Genomic DNA, 14,909 nt, shown 5'->3' on the forward strand with positions numbered 1-14,909 from the left:
TTACCTCCATACACTGAGCTACCGAAGGGCGCGGAATGGAGTGAAGAACACGGCAAGCATTTAGAAGTTTTGATAACCTGGACTCCGTCAGGTAAATTTTCATTTCTACAGAATCTATAAGAGTCCCTAAGAAGGAGACTCTTGTGAGTGGGGATAGAGAACTCTTTTCCTCGTTCACTTTCCACCCGTGCGACCTCAGAAATGCCAGAACTATCTCTGTATGAGACTTGGCAACTTGAAAGCTTGACGCCTGTATCAGGATGTCGTCTAGATACGGAGCCACCGATATGCCTCGCGGTCTTAGAACCGCCAGAAGTGAGCCCAGAACCTTTGTAAAGATTCTCGGGGCTGTAGCCAACCCGAAGGGAAGAGCTACAAATTGGTAATGCCTGTCTAGAAAGGCAAACCTTAGAAACCGATGATGATCTTTGTGAATCGGTATGTGAAGGTAGGCATCCTTTAAGTCCACTGTGGTCATGTACTGACCTTCTTGGATCATGGGTAGGATGGTCCGAATAGTTTCCATTTTGAAAGATGGAACTCTGAGGAATTTGTTTAAGATCTTTAGATCCAAAATTGGTCTGAAGGTTCCCTCTTTTTTGGGAACCACAAACAGATTTGAATAAAAACCCTGTCCTTGTTCCGTCCGCGGAACTGGATGGATCACTCCCATAACTAGGAGGTCTTGCACACAGCATAAGAATGCCTCTTTCTTTATCTGATTTGCAGATAGCCTTGAAAGATGAAATCTCCCTTGTGGAGGGGAAGCTTTGAAGTCCAGAAGATATCCCTGAGATATGATCTCCAACGCCCAGGGATCCTGAACATCTCTTGCCCACTCCTGGGCGAAGAGAGAAAGTCTGCCCCCTACTAGATCCGTCGCCGGATAGGGGGCCGTTTCTTCATGCTGTCTTAGAGGCAGCAGTAGGCTTTCTGGCCTGCTTGCCTTTGTTCCAGGACTGGTTAGGCTTCCAGGCCTGCTTAGATTGAGCAAAAGTTCCCTCTTGTTTTGAAGCGGAGGAAGTTGATGCTGCACCTGCCTTGAAATTTCGAAAGGCACGAAAATTAACTGTTTGGCCTTTGCTTTGGCCCTGTCCTGAGGAAGGGTGTGACCCTTACCTCCAGTAATGTCAGCAATAATTTCCTTCAACCCAGGCCCGAATAAGGTCTGCCCCTTGAAAGGAATGTTGAGTAATTTAGACTTCGAAGTCACGTCAGCTGAACAGGATTTAAGCCATAGCGCCCTACGCGCTTGGATGGCGAATCCGGAATTCTTAGCCGTTAGTTTAGTCAAATGAACAATGGCATCAGAAACAAATGAGTTAGCTAGCTTAAGTGTTCTAAGCTTGTCAATAATTTCAGTCAATGGAGCTGTATGGATGGCCTCTTCCAGGGCCTCAAACCAGAATGCCGCCGCGGCCGTGACAGGCGCAATGCATGCAAGGGGCTGTAAAATAAAACCTTGTTGAATAAACATTTTCTTAAGGTAACCCTCCAATTTTTTATCCATTGGATCTGAAAAAGCACAACTGACCTCAACCGGGATAGTAGGACGCTTTGCTAAAGTAGAAACTGCTCCCTCCACCTTAGGGACCGTCTGCCATAAGTCCCGTGTAGTGGCGTCTATTGGAAACATTTTTCTAAATATAGGAGGTGGGGAAAAAGGCACACCCAGTCTATCCCACTCCTTGCTAATAATTTCTGTAAGCCTTTTAGGTATAGGAAAAACATCAGTACACACCGGTACCGCATAGTATTTATCCAGCCTACACAATTTCTCTGGTACTGCAACTGTGTTACAGTCATTCAGAGCAGCTAATACCTCCCCAAGCAACAAACGGAAATTTAAAATTAGAAATCTCTGAATCAGGTTTCCCACGAATCAGAGATGTCACCCACAGACTGAAGCTCTCCGTCCTCATGATCTGCATATTGTGACGCAGTATCAGACATGGCCCTTACAGCATCTGCGCGCTCTGTATTTCTCCTAACCCCAGAGCAATCGCGCTTGCCTCTTAATTCAGGCAACCTGGATAATACCTCTGACAGGGTATTATTCATGATTGCAGCCATGTCCTGCAAGGTAATCGCTATGGGCGTCCCTGATGTAATTGGCGCCATATTAGCGTGCATCCCCTGAGCGGGAGGCGAAGGGTCTGACACGTGGGGAGAGTTAGTCGGCATAACTTCCCCCTCATCAGAATCTTCTGGTGATATTTCTTTTATAGTTAAAGACTGATCTTTACTGTTTAAGGTGAAATCAATACATTTAGTACACATTCTCCTATGGGGCTCCACCATGGCTTTCAAACATAATGAACAAGTAGTTTCCTCTGTGTCAGACATGTTTAAACAGACTAGCAATGAGACTAGCAAGCTTGGAAAACACTTTAAACAAGTTTACAAGCAATATAAAAAACGTTACTGCACCTTTAAGAAACACAAACTTTGTCAAAATTTGAAATAACAGTGAAAAAAGGCAGTTACACTAACAACATTTTTTACAGTGTATGTAACAAGTTAGCAGAGCATTGCACATTGGATAATTAACCCCTTAATACCCAAAACTGAATAATAAAAAACAAAAACGTTTTTTTTTTTTTTTTCAAACAGTCACAACAACTGCCAAAGCTCTACTGTGGCTTTTTACCTCCCTCAAAAACTACTTTGAAGCCTTTTGAGCCCTCCAGAGATGTCCTGGATCATGCAGAGGGAAGCTGAATGTCTCTGTCAGTATTTTTACCTGCACAGAAAAGCACTAAAAAAGGCCCCTCCCACTCATATTACAACAGTGGAAAGCCTAAGGAAACTGTTACTAGGCAAAATTCAAGCCAGCCATGTGGAAAAAAACTAGGCCCCAATAAGTTTTATCACCAAATACATATAAAAATGATTAAACATGCCAGCAAACGTTTTATAATACATTTTTATAAGAGTATGTATCTCTATTAATAAGCCTGATACCAGTCGCTATAACTGCATTTAAGGCTTTACTTACATTAGTTCGGTATCAGCAGCATTTTCTAGCAAATTCCATCCCTAGAAAAATATTAACTGCACATAGCTTATTGCAGGAAAACCTGCACGCCATTCCCACTCTGAAGTTACCTCACTCCTCAGAATATGTGAGAACAGCCATGGATCTTAGTTACTTCTGCCAAGATCATAGAATACGCAGGCAGATTCTTCTTCTAAATACTGCCTGAGATAAACAGTACACTCCGGCACCATTTAAAAATAACAAACTTTTGATTGAAGAATAAACTAAGTATAAAACACCACACTCCTCTTACGACCTCCATCTTGGTTGAGGCTTGCAAGAGAATGACTGGATATGACAGTTAGGGGAGGAGCTATATAGCAGCTCTGCTGTGGGTGATCCTCTTGCAACTTCCTGTTGGGAAGGAGAATATCCCACAAGTAATGGATGATCCGTGGACTGGATACACTTAACAAGAGAAAAACAGAATTTATGTTTACCTGATAAATTACTTTCTCCAACGGTGTGTCCGGTCCACGGCGTCATCCTTACTTGTGGGATATTCTCTTCTCCAACAGGAAATGGCAAAGAGCCCAGCAAAGCTGGTCACATGATCCCTCCTAGGCTCCGCCTACCCCAGTCATTCGACCGACGTTAAGGAGGAATATTTGCATAGGAGAAACCATATGGTACCGTGGTGACTGTAGTTAAAGAAAATAAATTATCAGACCTGATTAAAAAAACCAGGGCGGGCCGTGGACCGGACACACCGTTGGAGAAAGTAATTTATCAGGTAAACATAAATTCTGTTTTCTCCAACATAGGTGTGTCCGGTCCACGGCGTCATCCTTACTTGTGGGAACCAATACCAAAGCTTTAGGACACGGATGAAGGGAGGGAGCAAATCAGGTCACCTAAATGGAAGGCACCACGGCTTGCAAAACCTTTCTCCCAAAAATAGCCTCAGAAGAAGCAAAAGTATCAAACTTGTAAAATTTGGTAAAAGTGTGCAGTGAAGACCAAGTCGCTGCCCTACATATCTGATCAACAGAAGCCTCGTTCTTGAAGGCCCATGTGGAAGCCACAGCCCTAGTGGAATGAGCTGTGATTCTTTCGGGAGGCTGCCGTCCGGCAGTCTCGTAAGCCAATCTGATGATGCTTTTAATCCAAAAAGAGAGAGAGGTAGAAGTTGCTTTTTGACCTCTCCTTTTACCGGAATAAACAAAAAACAAGGAAGATGTTTGTCTAAAATCCTTTGTAGCATCTAAATAGAATTTTAGAGCGCGAACAACATCCAAATTGTGCAACAAACGTTCCTTCTTTGAAACTGGTTTCGGACATAGAGAAGGTACGATAATCTCCTGGTTAATGTTTTTGTTAGAAACAACTTTTGGAAGAAAACCAGGTTTAGTACGTAAAACCACCTTATCTGCATGGAACACCAGATAAGGAGGAGAACACTGCAGAGCAGATAATTCTGAAACTCTTCTAGCAGAAGAAATTGCAACTAAAAACAAAACTTTCCAAGATAATAACTTAATATCAACGGAATGCAAGGGTTCAAACGGAACCCCCTGAAGAACTGAAAGAACTAAATTGAGACTCCAAGGAGGAGTCAAAGGTTTGTAAACAGGCTTAATTCTAACCAGAGCCTGAACAAAGGCTTGAACATCTGGCACAGCGGCCAGCTTTTTGTGAAGTAACACAGACAAGGCAGAAATCTGTCCCTTCAGGGAACTTGCAGATAATCCTTTTTCCAATCCTTCTTGAAGGAAGGATAGAATCCTAGGAATCTTAACCTTGTCCCAAGGGAATCCTTTAGATTCACACCAACAGATATATTTTTTCCAAATTTTGTGGTAAATCTTTCTAGTTACAGGCTTTCTGGCCTGAACAAGAGTATCGATAACAGAATCTGAGAACCCTCGCTTCGATAAGATCAAGCGTTCAATCTCCAAGCAGTCAGCTGGAGTGAAACCAGATTCGGATGTTCGAACGGACCCTGAACAAGAAGGTCTCGTCTCAAAGGTAGCTTCCAAGGAGGAGCCGATGACATATTCACCAGATCTGCATACCAAGTCCTGCGTGGCCACGCAGGAGCTATCAAGATCACCGACGCCCTCTCCTGATTGATCCTGGCTACCAGCCTGGGGATGAGAGGAAACGGCGGGAACACATAAGCTAGTTTGAAGGTCCAAGGTGCTACTAGTGCATCCACTAGAGCCGCCTTGGGATCCCTGGATCTGGACCCGTAGCAAGGAACTTTGAAGTTCTGACGAGAGGCCATCAGATCCATGTCTGGAATGCCCCACAGCTGAGTGACTTGGGCAAAGATTTCCGGATGGAGTTCCCACTCCCCCGGATGCAATGTCTGACGACTCAGAAAATCCGCTTCCCAATTTTCCACTCCTGGGATGTGGATAGCAGACAGGTGGCAGGAGTAAGACTCCGCCCATAGAATGATTTTGGTCACTTCTTCCATCGCCAGGGAACTCCTTGTTCCCCCCTGATGGTTGATGTACGCAACAGTTGTCATGTTGTCTGATTGAAACCGTATGAACTTGGCCCTCGCTAGCTGAGGCCAAGCCTTGAGAGCATTGAATATCGCTCTCAGTTCCAGAATATTTATCGGTAGAAGAGATTCTTCCCGAGACCAAAGACCCTGAGCTTTCAGGGATCCCCAGACCGCGCCCCAGCCCATCAGACTGGCGTCGGTCGTGACAATGACCCACTCTGGTCTGCGGAATGTCATCCCTCGTGACAGGTTGTCCAGGGACAGCCACCAACGGAGTGAGTCTCTGGTCTTCTGATTTACTTGTATCTTCGGAGACAAGTCTGTATAGTCCCCATTCCACTGACTGAGCATGCACAGTTGTAATGGTCTTAGATGAATGCGTGCAAAAGGAACTATGTCCATTGCCGCTACCATCAACCCGATCACTTCCATGCACTGAGCTATGGAAGGAAGAGGAACGGAATGAAGTATCCGACAAGAGTCTAGAAGTTTTGTTTTTCTGGCCTCTGTCAGAAAAATCCTCATTTCTAAGGAGTCTATTATTGTTCCCAAGAAGGGAACCCTTGTTGACGGAGATAGAGAACTCTTTTCCACGTTCACTTTCCATCCGTGAGATCTGAGAAAGGCCAGGACAATGTCCGTGTGAGCCTTTGCTTGAGGAAGGGACGACGCTTGAATCAGAATGTCGTCCAAGTAAGGTACTACAGCAATGCCCCTTGGTCTTAGCACAGCTAGAAGGGACCCTAGTACCTTTGTGAAAATCCTTGGAGCAGTGGCTAATCCGAAAGGAAGCGCCACGAACTGGTAATGTTTGTCCAGGAATGCGAACCTCAGGAACCGATGATGTTCCTTGTGGATAGGAATATGTAGATACGCATCCTTTAAATCCACCGTGGTCATGAATTGACCTTCCTGGATGGAAGGAAGAATAGTTCGAATGGTTTCCATCTTGAACGATGGAACCTTGAGAAACTTGTTTAAGATCTTGAGATCTAAGATTGGTCTGAACGTTCCCTCTTTTTTGGGAACTATAAACAGATTGGAGTAGAACCCCATCCCTTGTTCTCTTAATGGAACGGGATGAATCACTCCCATTTTTAACAGGTCTTCTACACAATGTAAGAATGCCTGTCTTTTTATGTGGTCTGAAGACAACTGAGACCTGTGGAACCTCCCCCTTGGGGGAAGTCCCTTGAATTCCAGAAGATAACCTTGGGAGACTATTTCTAGCGCCCAAGGATCCAGAACATCTCTTGCCCAAGCCTGAGCGAAGAGAGAGAGTCTGCCCCCCACCAGATCCGGTCCCGGATCGGGGGCCAACATTTCATGCTGTCTTGGTAGCAGTGGCAGGTTTCTTGGCCTGCTTTCCCTTGTTCCAGCCTTGCATTGGTCTCCAAGCTGGCTTGGCTTGAGAAGTATTACCCTCTTGCTTAGAGGACGTAGCACCTTGGGCTGGTCCGTTTCTACGAAAGGGACGAAAATTAGGTTTATTTTTTGCCTTGAAAGGCCGATCCTGAGGAAGGGCGTGGCCATTACCCCCAGTGATATCCGAGATAATCTCTTTCAAGTCAGGGCCAAACAGCGTTTTCCCCTTGAAAGGAATGTTAAGTAGCTTGTTCTTGGAAGACGCATCAGCCGACCAAGATTTCAACCAAAGCGCTCTGCGCGCCACAATAGCAAACCCAGAATTCTTAGCCGCTAACCTAGCCAATTGCAAAGTGGCGTCTAGGGTGAAAGAATTAGCCAATTTGAGAGCATTGATTCTGTCCATAATCTCCTCATAAGGAGGAGAATCACTGTCGACCGCCTTTATCAGCTCATCGAACCAGAAACATGCGGCTGTAGCGACAGGGACAATGCATGAAATTGGTTGTAGAAGGTAACCCTGCTGAACAAACATCTTTTTAAGCAAACCTTCTAATTTTTTATCCATAGGATCTTTGAAAGCACAACTATCCTCTATGGGTATAGTGGTGCGTTTGTTTAAAGTGGAAACCGCTCCCTCGACCTTGGGGACTGTCTGCCATAAGTCCTTTCTGGGGTCGACCATAGGAAACAATTTTTTAAATATGGGGGGAGGGACGAAAGGAATACCGGGCCTTTCCCATTCTTTATTAACAATGTCCGCCACCCGCTTGGGTATAGGAAAAGCTTCTGGGAGCCCCGGCACCTCTAGGAACTTGTCCATTTTACATAGTTTCTCTGGGATGACCAACTTGTCACAATCATCCAGAGTGGATAATACCTCCTTAAGCAGAATGCGGAGATGTTCCAACTTAAATTTAAATGCAATCACATCAGGTTCAGCTTGTTGAGAAATGTTCCCTGAATCAGTAATTTCTCCCTCAGACAAAACCTCCCTGGCCCCATCAGACTGAGTTAGAGGCCCTTCAGAAATATTAATATCAGCGTCGTCATGCTCTTCAGTATCTAAAACAGAGCAGTCGCGCTTACGCTGATAAGTGTTCATTTTGGCTAAAATGTTTTTGACAGAATTATCCATTACAGCCGTTAATTGTTGCATAGTAAGGAGTATTGGCGCGCTAGATGTACTAGGGGCCTCCTGAGTGGGCAAGACTCGTGTAGACGAAGGAGGGAATGATGCAGTACCATGCTTACTCCCCTCACTTGAGGAATCATCTTGGGCATCATTGTCATTGTCACATAAATCACATTTATTTAAATGAATAGGAATTCTGGCTTCCCCACATTCAGAACACAGTCTATCTGGTAGTTCAGACATGTTAAACAGGCATAAACTTGATAACAAAGTACAAAAAACGTTTTAAAATAAAACCGTTACTGTCACTTTAAATTTTAAACTGAACACACTTTTTTACTGCAAATGCGAAAAAACATGAAGGAATTGTTCAAAATTCACCAAATTTTCACCACAGTGTCTTAAAGCCTTAAAAGTATTGCACACCAAATTTGGAAGCTTTAACCCTTAAAATAACGGAACCGGAGCCGTTTTGAACTTTAACCCCTTTACAGTCCCTGGTATCTGCTTTGCTGAGACCCAACCAAGCCCCAAGGGGAATACGATACCAAATGACGCCTTCAGAAAGTCTTTTCTAAGTATCAGAGCTCCTCTCACATGCGACTGCATGCCATGCCTCTCAAAAACAAGTGCGCAACACCGGCGCGAAAATGAGGCTCTGCCTATGCTTTGGGAAAGCCCCTAAAGAATAAGGTGTCTAAAACAGTGCCTGCCGATATTATTATATCAAAATACCCAGATAAAATGATTCCTCAAGGCTAAATATGTGTTAATAATCAATCGATTTAGCCCAAAAAAAGTCTACAGTCTTAATAAGCCCTTTTTGAAGCCCTTATTTACAATCGTAATAAACATGGCTTACCGGATCCCAGAGGGAAAATGACAGCTTCCAGCATTACATCGTCTTGTTAGAATGTGTCATACCTCAAGCAGCAAGAGACTGCTCACTGTTCCCCCAACTGAAGTTAATTGCTCTCAACAGTCCTGTGTGGAACAGCCATGGATTTTAGTGACGGTTGCTAAAATCATTTTCCTCATACAAACAGAAATCTTCATCTCTTTTCTGTTTCTGAGTAAATAGTACATACCAGCACTATTTCAAAATAACAAACTCTTGATTGAATAATAAAAACTACAGTTAAACACTAAAAAACTCTAAGCCATCTCCGTGGAGATGTTGCCTGTACAACGGCAAAGAGAATGACTGGGGTAGGCGGAGCCTAGGAGGGATCATGTGACCAGCTTTGCTGGGCTCTTTGCCATTTCCTGTTGGGGAAGAGAATATCCCACAAGTAAGGATGACGCCGTGGACCGGACACACCTATGTTGGAGAAACAGAATTTATGCTTACCTGATAAATTACTTTCTCCAACGGTGTGTCCGGTCCACGGCGTCATCCTTACTTGTGGGATATTCTCTTCCCCAACAGGAAATGGCAAAGAGCCCAGCAAAGCTGGTCACATGATCCCTCCTAGGCTCCGCCTACCCCAGTCATTCGACCGACGTTAAGGAGGAATATTTGCATAGGAGAAACCATATGATACCGTGGTGACTGTAGTTAAAGAAAATAAAATATCAGACCTGATTAAAAAACCAGGGCGGGCCGTGGACCGGACACACCGTTGGAGAAAGTAATTTATCAGGTAAACATAAATTCTGTTTTCTCCAACATAGGTGTGTCCGGTGCACGGCGTCATCCTTACTTGTGGGAACCAATACCAAAGCTTTAGGACACGGATGAAGGGAGGGAGCAAATCAGGTCACCTAAATGGAAGGCACCACGGCTTGCAAAACCTTTCTCCCAAAAATAGCCTCAGAAGAAGCAAAAGTATCAAACTTGTAAAATTTGGTAAAAGTGTGCAGTGAAGACCAAGTCGCTGCCCTACATATCTGATCAACAGAAGCCTCGTTCTTGAAGGCCCATGTGGAAGCCACAGCCCTAGTGGAATGAGCTGTGATTCTTTCGGGAGGCTGCCGTTCGGCAGTCTCGTAAGCCAATCTGATGATGCTTTTAATCCAAAAAGAGAGAGAGGTAGAAGTTGCTTTTTGACCTCTCCTTTTACCGGAATAAACAACAAACAAGGAAGATGTTTGTCTAAAATCCTTTGTAGCATCTAAATAGAATTTTAGAGCGCGAACAACATCCAAATTGTGCAACAAACGTTCCTTCTTCGAAACTGGTTTCGGACACAGAGAAGGTACGATAATCTCCTGGTTAATGTTTTTGTTAGAAACAACTTTTGGAAGAAAACCAGGTTTAGTACGTAAAACCACCTTATCTGCATGGAACACCAGATAAGGAGGAGAACACTGCAGAGCAGATAATTCTGAAACTCTTCGAGCAGAAGAAATTGCAACCAAAAACAAAACTTTCCAAGATAATAACTTAATATCAACGGAATGTAAGGGTTCAAACGGAACCCCCTGAAGAACTGAAAGAACTAAGTTGAGACTCCAAGGAGGAGTCAAAGGTTTGTAAACAGGCTTGATTCTGACCAGAGCCTGAACAAAGGCTTGAACATCTGGCACAGCTGCCAGCTTTTTGTGAAGTAACACAGACAAGGCAGAAATCTGTCCCTTCAGGGAACTTGCAGATAATCCCATTTCCAATCCTTCTTGAAGGAAGGATAGAATCTTAGGAATCTTAACCTTGTCCCAAGGGAATCCTTTAGATTCACACCAACAGATATATTTTTTCCAAATTTTGTGGTAAATCTTTCTAGTTACAGGCTTTCTGGCCTGAACAAGAGTATCGATAACAGAATCTGAGAACCCTCGCTTCGATAAGATCAAGCGTTCAATCTCCAAGCAGTCAGCTGGAGTGAGACCAGATTCGGATATTCGAACGGACCCTGAACAAGAAGGTCTCGTCTCAAAGGTAGCTTCCATGGTGGAGCCGATGACATATTCACCAGATCTGCATACCAAGTCCTGCGCGGCCACGCAGGAGCTATCAAGATCACCGACGCCCTCTCCTGATTGATCCTGGCTACCAGCCTGGGGATGAGAGGAAACGGCGGGAACACATAAGCTAGTTTGAAGGTCCAAGGTGCTACTAGTGCATCCACTAGAGCCGCCTTGGGATCCCTGGATCTGGACCCGTAGCAAGGAACTTTGAAGTTCTGACGAGAGGCCATCAGATCCATGTCTGGAATGCCCCACAGTTGAGTGACTTGGGCAAAGATTTCCGGATGGAGTTCCCACTCCCCCGGATGCAATGTCTGACGACTCAGAAAATCCGCTTCCCAATTTTCCACTCCTGGGATGTGGATAGCAGACAGGTGGCAGGAGTGAGACTCCGCCCATAGAATGATTTTGGTCACTTCTTCCATCGCTAGGGAACTCCTTGTTCCCCCCTGATGGTTGATGTACGCAACAGTTGTCATGTTGTCTGATTGAAACCGTATGAACTTGGCCCTCGCTAGCTGAGGCCAAGCCTTGAGAGCATTGAATATCGCTCTCAGTTCCAGAATATTTATCGGTAGAAGAGATTCTTCCCGAGACCAAAGACCCTGAGCTTTCAGGGATCCCCAGACCGCGCCCCAGCCCATCAGACTGGCGTCGGTCGTGACAATGACCCACTCTGGTCTGCGGAAGGTCATCCCTTGTGACAGGTTGTCCAGGGACAGCCACCAACGGAGTGAGTCTCTGGTCCTCTGATTTACTTGTATCTTCGGAGACAAGTCTGTATAGTCCCCAGTCCACTGACTGAGCATGCACAGTTGTAATGGTCTTAGATGAATGCGCGCAAAAGGAACTATGTCCATTGCCGCTACCATCAAACCTATCACTTCCATGCACTGCGCTATGGAAGGAAGAGGAACGGAACGAAGTATCCGACAAGAGTCTAGAAGTTTTGTTTTTCTGGCTTCTGTCAGAAAAATCCTCATTTCTAAGGAGTCTATTATTGTTCCCAAGAAGGGAACCCTTGTTGACGGAGATAGAGAACTCTTTTCCACGTTCACTTTCCATCCGTGAGATCTGAGAAAGGCCAGGACAATGTCCGTGTGAGCCTTTGCTTGAGGAAGGGACGACGCTTGAATCAGAATGTCGTCCAAGTAAGGTACTACGGCAATGCCCCTTGGTCTTAGCACAGCTAGAAGGGACCCTAGTACCTTTGTGAAAATCCTTGGAGCAGTGGCTAATCCGAAAGGAAGCGCCACGAACTGGTAATGCTTGTCCAGGAATGCGAACCTTAGGAACCGATGATGTTCCTTGTGGATAGGGTCATGAGCTCAAGCTAAAGGGTAGTAGATTCAGGAGTAATTTGAGGAAGCACTTCTTTACAGAAAGAGTGATTGATTTATGGAATAAACTTCCTCAAGAGGTAGTAGCAACAAACACTGTGGGGGACTTTAAAAATGCATGGGACAAGCATAGGGCTATCCTACGAACTAGATAAGTTTATACTGTTAGGTAAGGTGGGGCAGACTTGCTGGGCCTATGGCTCTTATCTGCCGTCAATATCTATGTTTCTATGTTTCTATAGGAATATGTAAACTCTAAGCCATCTCCGTGGAGATGTTGCCTGTACAACGGCAAAGAGAATGACTGGGGTAGGCGGAGCCTAGGAGGGATCATGTGACCAGCTTTGCTGGGCTCTTTGCCATTTCCTGTTGGGGAAGAGAATATCCCACAAGTAAGGATGACGCCGTGGACCGGACACACCTATGTTGGAGAAATACAGCAATGACACGAGAGAGGCTTAGAAAAAAAACATTCAATGTAGTAGAATTGTATAATTGCCAAGTACATAATAAAAAGACAATGCAGTAGCACTTAATTTCAAATAAGCAATAGATGTTTTCTGACAAATGTATTTTCCCCAATTTGCTGGCCCCTGTATCATGTGACAGCCATCAGCCAAACACAGACTAGTATAGTATTCTCTGTGAATTTTCTGGGTACATAATAACACCGTGCAAATTTTGATAAAGGAATTTAACTGGAAAGTCTCTTAAAACTAAATTATCTTTTGGAATCATGAAAATTTAATTTTGACTTTAGTGTCTCATTTCACCTTTCAAGTCCTTTGGTGATGTTTGAAAAAGTATGTACTCAACTAGGTGTTTACACTATCAATGATATTATTACATCAAAAAGGGTGGGCACCTGCCTAGGAGACCAGGTGAAACGACAGACAAATCTAAATCTCCCAACAAAGTCACTGAAAACAAATAAAACAAAACTAGACAAAGGAAAGTGTAAGCTTTTAATACAAATATCAGCATTTTTTTTCAATTTGATGCCAGACTTTGTTTATTAATGTGACTTATAAATATAATAAAGAAAATCTTTAATTAATCTGTATTCACATCAAACGTTACCGTTTTTGATGTCTCCTTATATCGGAATGCAAGCTGATATGCAGCAAAAACCAGCGGAGGTAAAGTAAACCGAATTCTCTGGTTACCACCTGCACCAAAATGTTTCCGAGCGGTGTTAAGTATCTGAAAAACACAACAGAAAAAATGGGTAAACTAGAAGTAGAGCAAGCTTGGGCAAGGTGAAATAGAGATATGACTCTTTTTAAATGCTGAAATGTATTTCATGCAAAAGATATGGCAGATATCTTAAATGTAAAACTGTATGCATGAACAGATAAAACACACAAGTAAAACCCTTTGTTCAAGCGAGCATAGGGAGACAAGATGTTAAAGGGACAGTATACACCAATTTTCATATAACTGCAGTTAATAGACACTACTGTAATGAATTTCTAAAAACCCAGTATAAAACATTTTAAAACCTTACTTAGAGGCTCCCAGTTTAGCACTGTTATTGAAGTTAGGCTGGGACACCCAGTGAAATGGGCTGGGAAATCAGAAAGAGCAGACACTCCCCCCACCCCTGCACTTGAAAACACAGATTACACAAACAAAGCAGCAAGAATCTGTAGACCTGGGTCTACATCTGATACTTTGGGTCTTGGTTAGTTGTCTGAAGATCACCGCAATAGTATTAAAAAATAAATAAAACTATACATTGTTACAAAAACACTCCCAGATAGGCTATATAAATGGATCATCTACAAAACAATTATGCAAAGAAAAACCTAGTGTACAATGTCCCGTTAAGTATTTATTTATACATTTTTCATATCAATATAGCCTCTTCAGTTCAAGAGCTTCATTGCTCCAGAACATTGCAAAAATACAGTTTAGTGATTTTCAAATCTTTATGCTGGCCATAACTAAAAGTACGTTTATTCACGCTGTGAATTTTAAAGTGCAAATAAAAAAATATATATATTTTGCAATTATATATCTAGTTATGCCCTTTTTTATGTATAATTCTCTATACAATTCTCCCTATCAGCCAATACCTGCTAGCTTCAATTTATACACTTTGCTATTTATTTTGAAAATAGAAATCCTTTTAAAAAGAAACTATTTTGGAAGTACACGTGGCATGAGTTTGATGTGCCTTATGCACAAGAAAAAGGTAACACCATTTTATGTGCTAACTTTTCTCAGGAGCAGTTTTTGCAAATGTTAGCATATTGCTAAAATATCTCAAGCAAAAATGAATTGACGTTTTATATTCATTTGAAATCTAAAGCTGAACAACTCTGTTGTAAACGGTCACAAAAGACAACAGTGTATTTTAATTTTTGATTTTCTTTGAAACAGTTTAACCATAAACTCTTAGTAACTGTAGATTACTGTAGGTTATTGTTTTATGTAGGTATATTAGAAAAATAAGAATATTAATTTCTTCATTCTTCAAAAGTGACGCGATATATCGAGTACATGAAGCATGAGGAAATCATAGCTCTAGTAGTGTTGCCCAACCTAAAGGCTGCCTTTGCTTTTTACCTGGCCCCCACAAAAGTAAATAGCATGAAGTTTGTATCTGGCATTTGTCATATGTATTGTGCGCAAGTTGCTACAATAATGCGGTTTTACATGTAG

The 14,909-nt window shown here is 43.1% G+C and overlaps 1 protein-coding gene across 1 annotated transcript in view; it reads right to left on the reverse strand.

The window, feature by feature from the left end:
* The window catches only part of VPS35 (VPS35 retromer complex component), a 588,646-nt gene that overhangs the window by 145,259 nt on the left and 428,478 nt on the right, over positions 1-14,909 (reverse strand). The window contains exon 13 of the mRNA XM_053701861.1: positions 13,323-13,445. Coding sequence (XP_053557836.1) covers positions 13,323-13,445 — 123 coding nt within the window. The remainder of the gene's footprint in view (positions 1-13,322; positions 13,446-14,909) is intronic.

This window comes from Bombina bombina, chromosome 1 (assembly GCF_027579735.1).
Source record: "Bombina bombina isolate aBomBom1 chromosome 1, aBomBom1.pri, whole genome shotgun sequence".
Classification (NCBI taxonomy): Eukaryota; Metazoa; Chordata; class Amphibia; order Anura; family Bombinatoridae; genus Bombina; species Bombina bombina.